The sequence below is a fragment of the Eulemur rufifrons genome, chromosome 2 (assembly GCF_041146395.1).
Source record: "Eulemur rufifrons isolate Redbay chromosome 2, OSU_ERuf_1, whole genome shotgun sequence".
Lineage (NCBI taxonomy): Eukaryota > Metazoa > Chordata > Mammalia > Primates > Lemuridae > Eulemur > Eulemur rufifrons.
In genome coordinates, this window is record NC_090984.1 from 46,688,874 (window position 1) to 46,707,507 (window position 18,634).

General features: G+C 37.0%; 1 protein-coding gene across 1 annotated transcript; it reads right to left on the bottom strand.

The window, feature by feature from the left end:
- Positions 1-2,961: 2,961 nt before the first annotated feature.
- Positions 2,962-17,684, bottom strand: BLOC1S6 (biogenesis of lysosomal organelles complex 1 subunit 6). Its single transcript, XM_069484035.1, has 5 exons — positions 17,548-17,684; positions 13,218-13,359; positions 6,605-6,692; positions 3,671-3,757; positions 2,962-3,255 (listed from the first exon to the last, which is right to left on the bottom strand). The coding sequence occupies exons 1-5, from the start codon at positions 17,627-17,629 to the stop codon at positions 3,136-3,138; spliced, it is 519 nt and encodes a 172-aa protein (XP_069340136.1). The 5' UTR covers positions 17,630-17,684; the 3' UTR covers positions 2,962-3,135.
- Positions 17,685-18,634: the final 950 nt, after the last annotated feature.

The window sequence follows — 18,634 nt, forward strand, 5'->3', positions numbered from 1 at the left end:
TCATCCTGAAACCATCCCCACCTCCACAGTTCATGGAAAAATTGTCTTCCATAAAAACGGTCCCTGGTGCCAAAAAGGTTGAGGACTGCTGCTTTGGAGGGTATTTTAGATAGACAAACAGACAGACAAACAGACAAAGGTTTCATCATATGAATCTGATGAAATCTAGACCCAATCTTGAGAAATACACACACACAAAATTCTGTGAGAAATTTATGAGAGCTCATGTCCCCTCCAAAAGTCATCCACAGAAGTCCCTCAAGGGTCCAAGAACTCCAAGGTTAAAAAAATTAAAAACCTGACCTAAATATTCTATTAGCTGGAAATTTCCATTACTTATAGCTATACACACAGGGTTCTTTTGAAGCACTTTCTACCAAACCACTAAAAGGAGTAGCTATTATTTTTATTCTCAAAGAATAGAGAAGAACTTTATGAAGTTGGGTTATTTCAACTACAATCTTTTCACACTTTCTATCACCCTTCTGAAAGGAATTTCATGAGTGGATCCATAATTCTGTGACACAATAGATGGAGATTAACAGGAAGATGGACAGGAGAGGAGATCAAAAGAGTAGAATATTTGAAATAATGTACATAAAGGGGAGTATATGGTGCTATGTACAAAATGGTGCTTGATAAATGACATCAGATAATTCAGAGTTTTTTTATTAAATATGTAAAAAGTTCTCATTTTACAAGCTCAAAATCAGACAAATGTATGAGGGTACATAAAGTGGTATATTTATAAACCGTAACCACCCCAAAACTCACTCTAGACACAATCTATTAATATATTACATTCAAAGTCTGCATATTTATATAACACTTATTGCAAAATAAATACAAAATGAACTCCCATCATTTCAGTGCGGTACACATTTGATATAGTTTCAAAACAAAGGCAACTTTTTAGCTAAAACCCAGAAACTTCCTAAATACTTATTCACTATTTTGTACAAAAATACAGTATGACAAATTATAAGGGTTCCACTCAGGTTTAGTCAGTAAGATATGTTTCTGTTACTGAAATACAGCTAAAGTTTTAGATTTTAATTACCAAGATAACAGTACTTCTGATTCACAACTGACCTTAAAATAGTGGGTGTTAATATATATTCATTTGATGAAATTTTTAGAAGTCTTCAAAACTTAAATAATACAATTCTGAAAGTAGATGTGCCTTGCCATTCACTTAATAAACATGATTTATTTTAATACAGGTCACATAAGTTCAATTAACTAGCCAGAATTCTTTATCTCTTTCCTGCCTGCTAGGGTTCAGTCTTAAATCTGACTATATCAAAAGCAGCAGTTCAGAATTTATTTCATAAGGTTAATCCTAAGAGTTACTGGGTAGCTTTTAAACTATTTCACTGCTTATAAATATAAATCTTTAGATAGTCTATACCAGTGGGTCCTTATATCATCATTATCGGGGGAGCTCTTTAAAAAATACATGGGCTCCACATCATAAATTATGACCAAGAATCCAAAATGTCTGTATTTTTTTTTAAGTTTCCAGGTGATAATACTATGCAGCTTAGTGTGGGAAACCCTGACCTAAACCACTAGACCTGTGGTTCTCAACTTTTAAGGTAAATCAGAATCACTTGGGGAAATTTTAAAAACAAAAAAACAAAAACAAACAGAAAATCCAGATGTGCTTTAGTAAATTGAGAGTGGTATCCAGGAACCAGCATTTGCAACTATTGCAGTTGGTCCAAAACCACTCTGAAAAACAATGCCCTGCCTTTGTCAGATATATTATAAATGAGTACATTCAGCAATTTAGGTGATATTGTCCTGCAAGCCCTAGTATATCTTGCCTTAAGCAGTTTTGGCAAGTGTTTGAGGGCAACACCGAGCCTTTTCAAATAAAATATATTTAAATTCTTAAATACGAGGTCAAAGTAAATGAATTGTGAAGTCATAATTCATTCATTAAAGAAGGAAAAGGCTCTTTTGAACAAACTATTTAAATCTTTAAACAGACCAGTTCTTAACACTCAAATCTAATGCTTTCTCCATCATTAGCCTGATATGTGATCAGAGGTAGTGATTCCAGCTTACCAAAAATGTAATATGAGTTATGAAAGATACACATTCTAATTGTACACCTTCGCAGGTTCTGTACAGTCCCTATGTAGTGGGAGACCAGTTAGATATTAAGTAATACTAAAACATTGAATAATATGTTCTCAATTTTAAATTTCATATTTTCCTCACATAAGTTCCTACATAAAATATAAGGAAAAAATTCTAGAAAACACTAAAGATATCATGCTGCCTCTTTTCTGAAGCTATTTCCTAATTTTCCACCATTCCTACCATTTATCTATAAAGTGGGTAGTTGGTACGTACCATTCTACTTTATGAATTTTTTAAAAGCACAGAAACTATCTCAGTGTGTGATGACTATTACGAAGTATTATAAAAATATAAGCTCATCTGAGCATGTGATAGCTCCACCACCCCCATCAAACTTTAGGAACACATGTAATCTATTTTGAACCCAAAAGCTACAGAAGCAGCAACACCACCACTAAGAAGCAGAGCGAGTGCATGGTTAGTAGAATCTATCTGGCATCCTGCTTACCTAAATTATGTCTAAAGTGCCGTTATATTCTGTGCATGCACTTTTCCATTATGTTCCTCACAAAAGCTTACACTACCTCTTTTGCAGGGGCATATGTGATTAAATAGTTCTCATACCTTCTTTACTGAGCAATGAGAAGGCAATTACCAAAATCAGCATTGTATTGCCAGAAAGGCAAGTCACTTCATAAAATAAGAAATGGAAACTTTGAAATCTACGTTCATTAAGAAGCTAAAAAATTTATACTAATTTTTAACCACTGGAATCTAGACTCATAACAAACCATTTTCCAGTTTATAAATGATTCAAGGCAAAAATAATGAATTTTAAAATTGAACATAAGTTGAAAAAATTACATAAAAATATCAAAACCAAGTGACATTATGCAAGCTACTTAGAAAGACTTTCTCATGGCTGAAATGAAGACATGGAGACACAGCAATCATGGTATAAGGCACTACCTCAATTTCAGTCTACACATAAGTCATCTTAATCCAAATATGGGATAGGGAAAGAAAACACACAAGCACAACTTTTCATGTCCTTTTAGCTGGTCTGGCAGTTAACTGTTTTTCTCTTTCAAATTCCTTCTCTCGTTGCTGCTCCCTTTCCAACTCTTCTTTTTGCCTCTTCTGCTGCAGTTTAAGTGCTCTTTTCTGTGTCAAAAAAATTTAAAACCATGAAAACAATCGAGGGTTACAGATTATGACCTAATTTAAAAATAATAGTACTTTGATTTGAGGTAATCAATACATATTAATAAATTTAATATTTAACATTTAAATTTGTTTGGAGTAATTTAAAGGTCCCTTTTATTCAAAAAAGAGTTGTTACTCTAAGCTCTTATTAAACAAGAACTGCAGAAAATATCCAGAGAATATGAGCTACCAGCACAGCTACTAGTAAAGATCAGAGAGGGGTTCAAAAACATGACATTTTTTAAAAGAAAACAATGTATCATAAATTAAGTACGCTATTGTATATGGAGGTATAAAAAGTCAAAAAATAAATACTGAAGAAAAACAATAAACCTCTACTTTTGTAAAGAACATAAAACAATTTTCAACTCACTTTTAACTTTGATGTCTTTTCATGAAGCATCAGCATCTCTTTTCTTATATTCACCAATTTGGCATGATAGTGTTTAGCCTCAGTGAACTTGACGTGGAAAAAAAAATGAAGAGTCAAGTTAAAGTAGACTGAAATATCAAAATGGATAAGTAAGTCAATGCCTATATTGTTCATTCTTCCTAAATTGGTCAAACTTTTTTAGAGTCTTAATTACCTCCACATTTTAATTCCAAAATAAAAATTTCATTTAGGCCATGAGCAGCATTTTAAAAACATTTGATTCAGTTCAGATTGACAAAAAAGAGTTACTAAACATAAAATAGACATTTATATTAAATTAGGTACAGACAACACTTTGCTTTAAAAATATGCAATATAATCCTAAAATTTCAGTAAGACTATCCAATAATGTTTATTAGTTTCATTTAAGAAAAGTAAAACACTCTCTACTGCCTTTACAAGGGAGAGAGAATGAGCCAAGGTACATGGGACAGTTTAAGTAAAGTACCCATCAGGAAAACCCAAGCTGTGGCTAGAGAGCCCTGAGAGGACTGTGGACAAGCTCAGTTCTACTCCTTGGGCTTCTGAAGTCAGACTGAATAGAACAACCTCCATGAGGACACTTTGCTTCACAAGGAATCATAAGTACAGTCTTTACATCTCAGCCAGTCTGCACAGCCTAAAATAAAGTTTCATGTCAGGAGAAGATGGGAGGATGATCCAGGCCTAGAGAAGTATGAGAGAAGAGGGAAAGAGTACCTTATTTTCAGACAAAGTAACAGAAACAGAAGAAATAAGAAATGTGCCAGTAGAGAGATTTGCAACCTTTATATGGCTGTAAGCAAAGTCACAGTCTGGGCCAGGGATGGTGGCTCACACCTGTAATCCTAGCACTTTGGGAGAACAGTGCAGAAGGACTGCTTGAGCCCAGGAGTTCGAGACCAACCTGGGCAACATAGCTAATAGAAAAATTAGCCAGGTGTGGTGGCGCACACCTGTAGTTCCAACTACTTGGGAGGCTAAGGCAGGAAGATCACTTGAGCCCAGGAGTTTGAGGTTATAGTGAGCTATGATGACACCACTGCACTCTAGCTTTGGCAACAGAGCAAGACCCTGTCTCAAAAAAAAAGAAAAAGAAAAAGAAAAGAAAAGAAAGTCAAAGTCATAGTTTGATGAGTTCTAGAACTTACAGACCTTCTTTGTATTTCTCTGGGCCTTCCAGTTTTCAGTTCCTAGATGCTAATCAAAACCATTCTTGGCTGAGTGAAGAAAACAAGAGGAAGAATTCTTTCTGCCCCTTCAGACTGAAGCAACAGTTATTACATCTGCTTGGTTCATTCATTCATTCAACAAACATTCCTTCTACTGCAATGTGAACTCAGTGGAGAACACAAAAGTAGGTCAGTGTAGCCTTGCCCACCTCCTTCACAAGAAGTCAGGAACTACTAGGCAGAAGACTGTGTTTACTACCACAGGCCTCTGTCTAATGCTAGAGAACATGGACTTTGTTTTTGACTGTTATAAAAGGAAAACATTAGTAAGCCACCATTGTTCAATGAAAAGTCCATTTTTTGAAGTATATATGAAAGGCTACAAAATCATGCAAACCAAGCTATTCTTAATGTGCAAGGGAAAAAGAAAGGTAGCAACAAGTTCCTTATTTTTGTTAATTCCCTGTTTCTTAAGAGTATCAGTTCCTCTCATGAAAAAGATATAGAGTTTCTAATGAAATTGAACCATTCAACTATTTATATTGAAAAATATAACTGATCATTCTCAAAGTGTCCTTTCAGCCTATGGTGCTAATTTATTATAGCATTATTATGCCATACAATTAAATAAAATGGCAATTTAAGAAATCATGTCATTGGTAAAGAGAAATCCACTTTCCTTAAAGGAAAAAATAGTACCTCAAAGGTTCCTTACTTTCAGTTCTCTTTTCTGTCTTTAATTATGAACAGATCTATTCCAGACTCATAAATAAGTTCAATTTCCTATTACAAATTCAACATTTGAAAGATAACAATTCAAGACAATGAAAGTTCTAGTAAGCAAATCAAGATTTCCTGTTAAAAAGGATTCTCAGTTTCATTTAAGACAAATAAAGCACTCTCTATTGCTGCTACAAGGGAACCAAGCAGATATTATAACTGTTATTTCAGTCTGAAGGGGCAGAATGGAGTCTTCCTCTCTTTTCTTCTCTCAGCCAAAAGTGGCTGTGATTATCGTCTAGGAACTGAAAACTGGAAGGCCCAGAGAGATATAAAGAGTATCTATAAAATCAGACTATGACTTTACTTGAGGCCACATTAAGATGGCAAATCTTGGCCAGGCGCGGTGGCTCACGCCTGTAATCCTAGCACTCTGGGAGGCCGAGGTGGGCGGATCATTTGAGCTCAGGAGTTCGAGACCAGCCTGAGCAAGAGCAAGACCCCATCTCTACTAAAAAAAATAGAAAGAAATTATATGGACAGCTAAAAATATATATAGAAAAAATTAGCCGGGCATGGTGGTGCATGCCTGTAGTCCCAGCTACTCGGGAGGCTGAGGCAGTAGGATCGCTTAAGCCCAGGAGTTTGAGGTTGCTGTGAGCTAAACTGACGCCACGGCACTCACTCTAGCCCGGGCAACAGAGCGAGACTCTGTCTCAAAAAAAAAAAAAGAAAAAAAAAAAAAGATGGCAAATCTTTCTACTGACACATCTCTCATTTCTTCTTTCTCTGTTACTTTGTCCAAAAATAAGGTACTTTTTCCCTTCTTTCTTATTCCTCTAGGCCTGCATCATCCTCCCACCTTTTCCTAACATGAAATTCTTAACTTTAAAAATTAGACACTAAGATCCTAAATATACATATAAGTTCATAGTTGGGAGGATAAACCTAACTATTTCTAATATAAGATGTCATTAAGTCACATCAACTAAATCATACTCACCAAAGCATTAATATCCAACATAGAATGACATTCTTTAAATTTTGAAATCTCTTGTTCCAATGTATCTAATAATACAACTTGGTTCTGTCTGAAACAAAAGCACACAGCCAAAATAAATTCTACAGATTGTTAAGTGCTAGTTCATTAAAAGGAATCACATTTGTCTTGGCTAATGCTAACAGTCAGAAATTAAGTTGGAAATTTATTGACTCTCCACGGCTTATTTGGTTTAGCATAATTTTTTTCAAAACAATATTCCAAAGCTACATTCTGATAACTAAACGTGTCTTTTATTCTTGCCTCAATTTCAGATGCTAATAACTAAAATAATCAAATCATTTAAAAGTATCTTATTACTTGTTATTTCTAGCAACACTGTATGTTCCAATAGTTTTTATGTTATTAATATTTTGCCCAAGAAACTCAATGTTTTATGTATCTTAAAAGTACAACATTCCCATGAAGGAAATGAGGAGCAAAGACTTCTCAGATTAGAATTGGGAAAGATGGAGTATCAAGGGACAGTAAGTCAAAAGAGATAAATAAGCAGCAAGATGAAAAAAGCATAAGACTAAGAATCGCAAGCTTTCCCCTATCAAAAGCCAATGTGTGACCTTGGAAATTCAGTTTATTTCTCTGGGCCTAAATCTCTTCTTTACTTATGAAGTAAAACGGTCAAACCACACAACTTGTAATGTTCCTCATTAAAATTCTGATTCAAAACCCATTGAGGAACAGAAGCCAACTTCCCTGATACTCCTTTCCAGATCAATCAATGTTAGGATCACAGGAATAAGTGACACTAAAGGGTCACATAACTGTTTATCTTAAAGAGCGCTACAAAGAAAAATATGTGATTTGCTTACAAAACTATGCTAAATAGAGAACAATGATGAAAAAGAAATAGCAATGAAGAAACTTAAGTACAATTACTACACCTCCACCATACAGCACTGAGTTTAATATACCCTACAGGTCATAAATTTGTCCCTTCAGCTCAGGCTAGAGACCAGAGAAAGTGAAATACAGAATGGATGACAGGAAAACCCAGCAAGTCAACCATCCAAGATAAGTAGAACAGAAAAACAGGCTGCTACAACTGGAAAACAATAGAGGGGGGAAAAAAAAAAATCAATGAAACCAAAAGCTGTTTCTTCAAAAGATCAATATAATTAACAAACCAACCAAAAAAAGAGAGAAAAGACACCAATCACTAGTATCATGCATGAAAGAGTGGTCATGATCACTGACCCCAGTGACATTTAAAGAATAATAAAGGAATCCTTTCAACAACTCTATTGCTCACAAATTTGATAAATTGGAGTAATTCCTTGAAAGACACAAACTACCAAAACTCATACAAGGAGAAATAGGAAATCTATGTCAGCCTATATTTATCAGTCAAATTGAATCAATAATAACCTTCCAAAGAAAGAAATTACCAGGACCAGGCTTCACTGGTAATTTCTACCAAACATTTAAGGAAGAAATGATACCAATTCTCCACAATCACTTCTTGAAAATACCGTAGTTCCCCCTTATGTGTAGTTTCTCTTTCTTTGGTTTCAGTTATCCCTGGTCAACTGCAGTCTGCAGAATATCATCTCAAATCATCACAAGAAGTGTGAGTACAGTACAATAAGAGATTCTGAGAGAGAAACAGAGATTACATTCACATAACTTTTATTATAGTATATTTTTATAATTATTCTATTATTAGTTATTATTGTTAATCTCTTACTGTGTCTAATTTATAAATGAAATTTGTCAATGGTATGTAAGTATAGAAAAAAAAAACATAGTATATACCAGTTAAGCATCCCACATCTGAAAATCTAAAACTTTTTGAGTGCAGAATGACACCACAAATGGAAAATTCCACACCTGTCCTCATGTGATAGGTCACAATTAAAACACTGTTTCATGCACAAAATTATCAAAAATTGTATAAAATTATCTTTAGGCTATGTGTATAAGGTATATATGAAATATTAATGACTTCCATGTTTAGGCTTAGCTCCTATCCCCAAACTCATTATGTATATGCAAATATTCCAAAATCTGAAAAAAATCCAAAATCTGAAACACTTCTGGTCCCAAGCACTTTGGACAAGGAATACTCAACCTCTACAGGCTTCAGTACTATCCATAGTTTCAGGCATCCACCCGGGGTCTTGGAACATATCTCTGTATGGTTAAGGGAGGACTACTGTAGAAGCAAAGGGAACACTTCCCCACTCATTCTATGAGGCTAGCATTACCCCAAAACCAAAACCAGATAAAGACATTACAAGAAAGGAAAACTGTAGACCAATCACTCTCATGAACACAGATGCAAAAATCCTCACCAAAATGTTAGCAAATTGAATCCAACAATGTATAAAAAGAATTATACATCACAATCAAGGAGTATTTATCACAAGTATGTAAAGCTGGTTTAACATTTGAAAATCAATCAATACAATCTACCACATCCATGAACTAAAGAAGAAAAATCATATCAGTCGATGCAGAAAAAGCATTTCACAAAATCCGTCATCCATTCCTGATTAAATACACTCTCAGCAAACTAAGAAGACAGATGAACTTTCACAACTTGATAAGAAAAACCTAAAAACCTTAGCTAACATCACACTTATGGTGAGAAACTGCATACTTTCCCCCTAAGATCAGGAACAAGGCATGTCCCCTCTCACTACTCCTATTCAACTCCTATTCAACATCATACTGGAAGTCTTAGCTAATACAATAAGACAAGAAAAAGAAATAGTAGGTATATAGATTGGGAAGGAAGAAATAGTACTGTCTTTGCTTCCAGATGATTTTCTATGTAGAAATTTCCAAAGAATCAACAAAAAACTTCCTGGAACTAATGTGCAAGTATAGCAAGGTTGCAGGATACAAGGTTAATATACAAAAGTCAATTGCTTTCCTATGTATGTACCAGCAATGAATTTGAAATTTAGAAAACAATACCATGCACAATTGCTCTCCCTCCAGAGTGAAATACTTTGGTAATAAACAAAGTAAGTACAGAATCTATATGCAAGAGCTAGAAAACCCTAATGAAAACAATCAAAGAAGATCTAAATAATGGAGAGATATTCCAAGTATATGGATTAAAAGATTCAATATTTTTTAAGATGTAAATTCTTCCCAACTTGATCTAAAGATTCAATGCAATCCCAATCAAAATCCCCAACAAGTTATTGTGTAGGTATCAACAAACTGTTCTAAAGTTCATACGGAAAGTCAAAGACCTAGAATAGCCAACACAATACTAAAGAACAAAGCTGGAAGACCCACAGTACCCAATATCAAAGCTTACTATAAAGCTACAGAAATCAAGACAGCATAGTACTGGTGAAAGAACAGACATATTGATCAATGGGACAGAATTGAAAGACCTTAAATAAACCTACACAAATAAGTCAACTTCTCTTTGACGAAGGAGCAATGGCAATGCAGTGGAGAAAGGATAGTCTTTTCAACAAATTGTGTTGGAGCAATTGGATGTCCATGTGCAAAGAAATAAACCTAAACACACACGTTACACCCTCCACAAAAATTAACTCAAAATGGATCAAAGATCTAAATGTAAAATGCAAAGCTCTAAAACTTCTAGAAGAAAACATAAGAGAAAATCTAGGTGACTTTGGTTTGGTGATGAGATACAATGCCAAAGCACAATTCATGAAAAATTGATTAATTTTTTCTTATCTATTTATTAAATTTAAAAATTTATTAAGAAAAAACTTCTACTCTGCAAAAGACAGTTAAGAGAATTAAAAGATGAACCATAGACTTGGAGAAAACATTTGTAAAACACATAAAGGACTTGTATCAAACATACACCAAAAAACCCTTAAAACTCAACAAGACAATAAACAACCCAATTTTAAAATGAGCAAGAAACCTGAACAGACATCTGTTATATAATAAAGAATTTGTCTGATCTTTGTCCCAGGTTTCTGTCACAGAGCTTCTAAAATCCTTGGAATTTCCCAAGTCATAGGAGTATCTTTGTTATTCACGAGTTCCTTGGAATTTCCCATGTGATAGGAGTGTCTTTGTTATCCATGACGTCTTTGTTATTCATGAGCTCCTAGGATCATACCTGAGTTTATGCTAATGAGGTGACTCATGGTGGCACCGCCCCTCCGCCCCCACAGCTTCAGAATCAGGGCTGGTCAACCCAGAAACTAACCAAGTGATTAGAGGAGGGTTGGGGATTTGAACCATGAGACATCAGTCCAGGGAGGGTAGGGGACTGAAGACTGAGTTCAATTACATGGCCAATGATTCAATCAGTCATGCCTAACTAATGAAGCCCCAGTAAAAACTCTGGACACTGCAGCTCAGTGGAGCTTCCTGGTTGGTGAACACACTTTTGTGCTGGGAGGGTGACATGCCCTAATTTCACTGAAAGAGGACACAGAAGCTCTATGTTCATGACCTGTCAGACCTCGCCCTGTGTGTGTCTTCATTTAGCTAATCCTGATCTGTATCCTTTAAAATAACACTGTAATTGTGTTTTCCTGATCCATAAGTCTAGCCACTCTCAAAGAAGGTTCCAGAGACTATTTAGCTGAAATACAGTGGGGCAAAAAAGATTATTAAATTTCCATTCCCTTGAAGCTTTGTACAATCTGTGGTAAATATGCTGGGAATGTTTGGAAGCCTTGATGCACTGTCTGAGGAATGATCCTCTGAAAGAAAACCTATTTCCGTAGAAGGTCCAAGCCTGGATTATCTCAAAGGGAGCTCCATAAAGGCTCACAACTGCATCTCCCTGGCTACTTTGAGGGGCTTGAATCCAAAAACCTCCTTTTTTTACTTTCCAATGTCTTAAAATGATAAATACATAAAAGAATATTTATAACCTTTCTTATACAGAGACCTAAACTGTATTCTTGGTCTTCCTTCCCAATAGGTAACATTGTCAGCTACAAGATAAAATTAACTTCTATCTACCACTACCTTCTCCTTTACCTCTGAGGGCCTCAGTTTCCATAATGGTTAAGTGGCTTACCAAAGGTCTGATGGCAGAGCCAGGACTAGAACCAGGTGCCTCTTAGTCCAGAACTCTTTCACCTACATCTTTATCAAAAGTACAATTTGTGGAGAGATGGGGAAAAGAGGCAGCTATTAGGAAACATCTCTTTTTCCTTTCTCTGAATTTGCTTACCTTTCCTGAACACTCAAGAAGTATAGTAACTACTAATTCATCATACTCAATAGTTAATTCTACCACCACCTGTGAAATCTTGATCAAGTTACTTAACCTCTCTGAGCTTCAGCTTCCTCAACTGTAAATGAGGATAACATCAGATACTCCATAAGGCTGGTGTGAGGATTGAGACATGTTAAATAAAGTGCTGGGCACGTAGTACATAAAGTAGTAAACAGTAGCTGATTTACTACCATTATCATTATTGTCCAGGTGCCAAGGAAGATACGTGAAATCATTCAAAACACTAAATTCTAGACAATGTCATCATCAAATTCTGTGCTTAAACCTCGATTCCTAGCTTCCAGCAAGTAAAGAATTATCTAGGTAAGTTTTGCTTGCAAAGTTTCTTACCTTCCTTCAGTCTATCACCTCATCCAAACTCCCCCACAAAATCTTATGACTTTTCTGCCATAAGGATTGACTGGCATCAAAATACAAGGCATACCATGTGCTAGGGATAAAAAGCTCTCTCTTGGAACTAGCAGAAAACTGACAATGTTACCTACTACCTAACTATAGTAGTGTACATGTAGTCTTAGAATTCAGGACCACATTTATACTCATTTAGCACCTTAACACCAAGAAGTATAACATTTGCTACTAATAATTATTAAATGGGCATAGTTGTTGATTATTTCTCTCCTTTTCCCCTAATAAAGATCTCTGAAGTAAGTTTTCAAAGTGTAGGTCTTAGAGCAGCAGCAGTTCATAGCCAGTTTAAAGCTGACCACCACAGAAAGAAATGATAGGCCAGCCTGGGTAATCCAAAGAGGTCCTGACCCAGGAAGAGGCAGAAGCTACGTCTGTTGTCTCTGGATGGGAGCTGATAAAGTCAGAGTGTATAGTTTTGTATACTCATCCCATTCTATAGGTTCTGTTCTACCTTATTCTGTTCCTCTCTTAATATATTTTCTAATCCTTTAGCTAGTAGAGTTATCTACTAGGAATGAAACAATCATCTGAAAAAAGATACTTAAGGATCTCTAGCAACTCATTTGAACGAGCAATTGAAAACAAGTGTGACTTTTATGGAGACAATTTTTCAGCTCTACTAAGAAATATGTGTATACCCACCCTGCAACAATACCCAGTATGTTTTATCATAAAATAATGATAAAACACCAGAACTAATCACAGACTCTAGGTAAGATTTAGGGGTACTGTTTTGGAAGAGATCAAACACTGTAGGAGTATTCACCTCACTTTTTACATTTAGATTACATTTAGATTAGCTCATTTGCTATCACTAAAGAAACAGAAATACTCAATTATGATTTAATGTTACAAAATATTATACCTTACTACAGTACACAATCATACAGTAAATTATGACTATGTCAAAGAGGAAATGAATGCATATCTGGTTTTTCGTTAGCTTACGTGAGTTCCTGAAGGGCTTGTTTTGATCTCTGCAGATCTGGCAAATAATGAGAAAGCAATCCTTCAGCCAGTTGCTCCACAGCTTTGTCTTCTATAGTCAAGTCCTCTATTAACCCTTCATCTGGAGAAGTGTCACTTAAACCTGTTCCCAAGCAAAAATTAAATTTAGGAAGCTTTTAAATTGACATAGTTACTAAAAGGAGGTTGGGAATAGTAGGTAGGAAGGAGGCCCACAGTGGGGCTGAGAGCACACACACCCACTCTCCCAACTGTAGGCATCCTTTTCTTTTATCTTCTGAGCTTCCTCTAAAAAATGGATTATGTGCACTCAAAAAAAACATTTTTATGCTACTAATATACGTTAAATTCTAGGGTAAAAGAACATTAACATATATAAAATTCTGTATGTTTATGTATTTTTCAGGGCAAAGGATTTATTGTTTTCAATGGATTATTAAAGGAGTCTCAGACTGAAAAATGGATAATGGTCACTGAACTAAAGCATTCTCACTTTCAAAAGCATGCAGAAGGCTGGGCACGGTGGCTCACACATGTAATCCTAGCACTCTAGGAGGCTGAGGCAGGTGGATCGCTCGAGGTCAGGAGTTCGAGACCAGCCTGAGCAAGAGCGAGACCCTGTCTCTACTGAAAATAGAAAGAAATTATCTGGCCAACTAAAAATATATAGAGAAAAAATTATCCAGGCATGGTGGCACATGCCTATAGTCCCAGCTACTCGGGAGGCTGAGGCAGTAGGATTGCTTAAGCCTAGGAGATTGAGGTTGCTGTGAGCTAGGCTGACACCATGGCACTCACTCTAGCCCAGGCAACAAAGCGAGACTGTCTAAAAAAAAAAAAAAAAAAAGCATGCAGAAATTATGTAAACAAAAATATAATGCCTAAAAATATGTTTTCATGTCTATGGAAACAAAAATATAGGTCAACATTTATTTTGCATATAGCTTGATATATTATTTACATATAAGGGGGGGGTTGTTTTATTATTATTTGTTAGGGAGGAGAAGAGGGATTTTCTTAAGATTCAGCACCTTAATTTATCATAGAAAATAGTGTATAATAATTGCCTTGTGTGTAAGTCTAGACCTGATGCCAGGTACCATGCCCCATCCTTTTCCTTTGAATAATAACAGTGTAAGCACTGTGCCAGGCATTCGAAAATGTCTAAGATGAATCTCCATCAATCACTATTCCTACAAAAAAAGTAAAAAACAATTTCTAAATAGGGTTCAATTAATAGTTTGTTAGATTTTAGAATCATTGATCTAGAATGAGAAAAAAAAGTAAAATGGTCACTTTACTAAAATTGTACTCTAAAACTGTGATTAATATAAAACTCTGAAACATCTCTCTGCAATCATAGTCTGGTAACAATCAGTAACATCAAATGAGATCACAATATAGAATACATTTATCACAACACACTACTTACAGCACATTTCTAGGTATAGTTTTTGCCACAGATTTAAATTTTCACAAGATTGAGGAAAACAACATGCTCTCATACTCAAAATAAGCTTCTTAAAAAAATCAAAATAAAATTGTATGATTTTTATTTTAACCCTGAGAAACAGATGAACAAACTCTGGACTTCCCAAAGTGGCAAGGCTACACTGAAACAAGTAAGAGTTAACTAGAAACTGAAGCACTCCACACATAAAATAAAAATATAATGGGAAAAGTAGAGCACTTAAGGATATTATGCCACTGATGTACCATCAGATGCAGAGTGAATAAATTATATCTGCCAACCAATGCCACTGCTTAAGGCTTGATTATAATAACAGCACAAACAGCAACTTTATTTAAGTAAATAAAATGTAAGTATTACAGATAAACAGAAACACTCTAATAAGGATATTTCAACTTTAAGGAATAATAACTAATGCATTTCACTTATATTATACATGTGAATTCATAGGCCCTCCTCCCCCTCCCCAATATTCTGGTTAATTATTGCACAAGTCTCAGTTACTCGTGTTTTTATATATCTTTAGTTACTAAGTTCAAGATATTTTATTGTGGGAGATTAAATAAGAAGAAAGGATCCTTACCCTATTCATATAAGAAACATTTGCTGAATGTCTGTATTACTAGATTCTTAAGTTACAACAATAAATAAGGCAAGTTCCCTTCCTTGAAAGGGCACAATACAGGGGAATCGTAGAATATGAGAAGTGCCATTAGAGAGACACCGTTATGAAAATTCAGGGGAGAGAGATGACTTTCACCAGGGATATCTACAAACAATTCCTAAAGGAAGTATGGCCACTCGAGCTGAGGCTTGAAGAATGAATAGAGTTTTCATTTCTTTTTTCTTTTTAACTGTTACACATTGTAAAAACTCAAAGCTCTACAGAGGAAGGCACAAACTAAAAAGTAAAAATACTCCTTCCTACCCGCTACCTCCAGCAGGAGCCACTCTCGAGTTTCTTACAGAGCCTTGCAGAAAGTACCTGCAAATTCACACATACACTGCCTTTACCACAAATGAAATATGACTCATACCATTCTTCAACTTTTTAAATACATACCTTAGATATCTATCCATATCAACATCTATAGATCTACATTTTCTTTTTTTAAATTAAATTCATTTAACTGTCAAACTTGTCCACATTGTACATTCTTTTTAACAGAATGGAACTTGACCATTGTAGGAACAGAATTTGACCAGTCTCCTATAGATAGGTTATTTAGGTTATTTTCACTTTTTGCTATTCAAACAATACTGCAGTGAGCTTCCTTGCTTATCTTTGCATATTTGTGTTACTGTTTCTGTAGGATAAATTCTGAGTAGACTGTTGGGAGAAAGTGTTTATGCATTTTTAAACAGATGTTGCAAAACTGCTCTCGTAAGAGATGGCACCAATTTACACTCCCACCAACAATCTGTGAGGACTCTTTCCAAATGGGGATGAAAACTATGACAGGAGAGGAAGGGATATGACATAAGGAAAGGAAGCAGCATGAAGAAAGGTGGGCATACAGTATAGGATTGCTCTAGAAGGGAGAGGTATCTGGAGCATGGGATGTATGTATAATAGCATAGCAATAGTGAGCTATAAGACCATGTGGCCAACCTGTAAGGGCCTTTGAGTACCAAGTTAATGGGTTTGGATCTTTGTTAGTAAGTAGCCAGGAGTCATTTAAGGTTTCTAAGCACAGGAAAAGAAGACTGGAGCTACATCTTGGGGCAGTGATGTGACAGCAGTGGGACAGATGCGTTGGAAGAATAAGAGACTGGAAGTGGGTTAGCCTTACAACTGCTGTTTTTAAGGGTGAAATTACGAAGAGGAGATCTAAAGTGTATAGTAGAATCCCCTAGACTAAACAGAGGTGGAAGAAAAGAGAAAGAGTCCAGAGTGATTTCTAAGTTTCAAGTCAAAGTGACTTGGCACCATTAACAGGATCAGACATCTGTTTTTATTTACGTACATGCTGTTATGTGAGATTAGTGCAAAACAACCCTGTCAAAATATCCAGAAAGCAGACAGAGGAGCAAGCAAGAGTTAAGAGAAGGACCCAAGTTGCAAATATATACAAGGAAGTCATATTTACAGAAGTGACTCACAAACGTGTGAAGAAGAGACCATTGAGGAAAAGCATGACCAGGAAGGTGCTGAGAGTACTATTTTTGGGTAACCCCTATATTTCTGAAACAGGAAGTAAAAGAAACAGCAGATCCAAAGCCCTGCAGCCTTTCTCCTCTAATGTTCCTCATTAGAACCACAGGACACAGAAAACACTCTGAGTGACTATTTTCTCAATTCTCTCAAGGATGGTCATTAGTAGTAATGTTCTGGATGCATAGCAAGTTCATTCATTCCTTTCAATGGGTGCTTTGGGGCTTAAATCGCTCCTGGACTTGAGAAAGATTGCTGGAGAAATAGGGATGAATTAATGTTACCAATGTCACAGAGCATTTCGTGAGTAAGTGGTCAATACCGCATACATCACTTCTCTGAATTATAAACTGATCATCTTTCTGGTGAATAATTCATCCCTAACCACTACCCGATGACAAATAGCCAGCGATGTGCTCATTAAGTCAACAAACTCAGAATGACTTCATCAACCGCCTCCAACTGCACCCCAGTACACCACTTCTCCAGGAGATTTGATTCCCGCCCATTCCTCCAGGCAGGAGGGCCGGCGCAGTCCCCTACTTCCGCGCAAGGCCACAGACACTGGGCCGCAGCTGCCACAAGCAGCTAACTCCTGTGGGGTGGCTCCGGAGTCCCACTCACCCACTCAGGTCCCGGCCCCCTGCACCCAGCCCCGACCGCCTGTCCCGCCAGACAGCACATACCCGGTGTCGGCTCCCCGGCCTCCAGACTATTGGGTGGCCTTGTGAGGACCCCATCCGGGGACGGCGGCCCAGGGACACTCATGTCCCTCCGGCTGGGAACAGGAAAGAGACAATCGTTTGGACACTCAGATACAAGAAGGAAGAACCCAATGCCTCCAGGGCCCCGCCGGACCAAAGCGGCGGTCACACCCGGAAGTGACGGAGGCGGAAACCGGCAGGCTCGGGTCACGCGATCAAGGGTTGGCTCGCCCTTTTAGCGCTGCTGGGGTCTCGTGCTGACGTCACGATCAAGTCCCAGCCGCGTCAGTAGACGTATCTGTGCGGGGCTCGGGTCACTGTGCGGGACCCGATTGGTGGGAGTGGGGGCGAGGGCGGTGGCGGGTTTGGGCTGTGGGTCGCCAAGACGAAGAGCGTTCTTTGTTGTGCGCGGGCGAACAGTCAGGATTTGTCCGCTGGGACTAGGTAGAAAACGATACTTCAGCCGAGTCGCAGCACAGCTTTTTGGTGTTGCCTCGGTGTTAAGGTAGAACCTTAAGAACGGAGACTCTGCTTTCCCTGCGATTTGGACCTTTAAAAATTTCGGTGTCTAGCTCTCTGAGACTCACTCTCGCTAATTGGGCCTTTGCCATGATTATGTTCTCTCCTTGTTAATTGTAGATGAATGAATGATTTAAAGTCTCCGTGGTAATCTACCGAACAAATTCAGCCAAATTACCGGAAGCTGCGCTTGCTGAGATCCTGTGGGATGATGTCATGAGTTTTGATGGAATACACTTAGAAATGGACAGAGACAGCCTCAGACCAAATAAAACTATCAGCCATGCCTTCTCTACCTTAGACCCTCTCACTATGTAGTGGTGGCCTTTTAATGTTGCTCCCTGATTTCGCCTATTCACATTTCTGTGCTGCAGTCAAAGCTGTCTTCAAAAAAATAAAAATTTATATCAAGCCTCCCAAACTTGTACCAGCTCCCCATTGCCCTTATCAATGCATTCACACCCCTTTCTCTTTTGGCCTCTCAAGATAAACAATTCCTTACTACTGTGAACTAAAATAAAATCTTAAGGCTCCTCCTGGCTACCGACTG

Coding starts and splice junctions, on each gene's coding strand:
- BLOC1S6 (XM_069484035.1), bottom strand. CDS start 17,629: ATGAGTGTCCCTGGGCCGCCGTCCCCGGATGGGGTCCTCACAAGGCCA. Junction 13,360..17,547: donor GGCCGGGGAGCCGACACCGG/GTATGTGCTGTC, acceptor GCTTGGGAACAG/GTTTAAGTGACACTTCTCCA. Junction 6,693..13,217: donor CAAGCCCTTCAGGAACTCAC/GTAAGCTAACGA, acceptor CTTTTGTTTCAG/ACAGAACCAAGTTGTATTAT.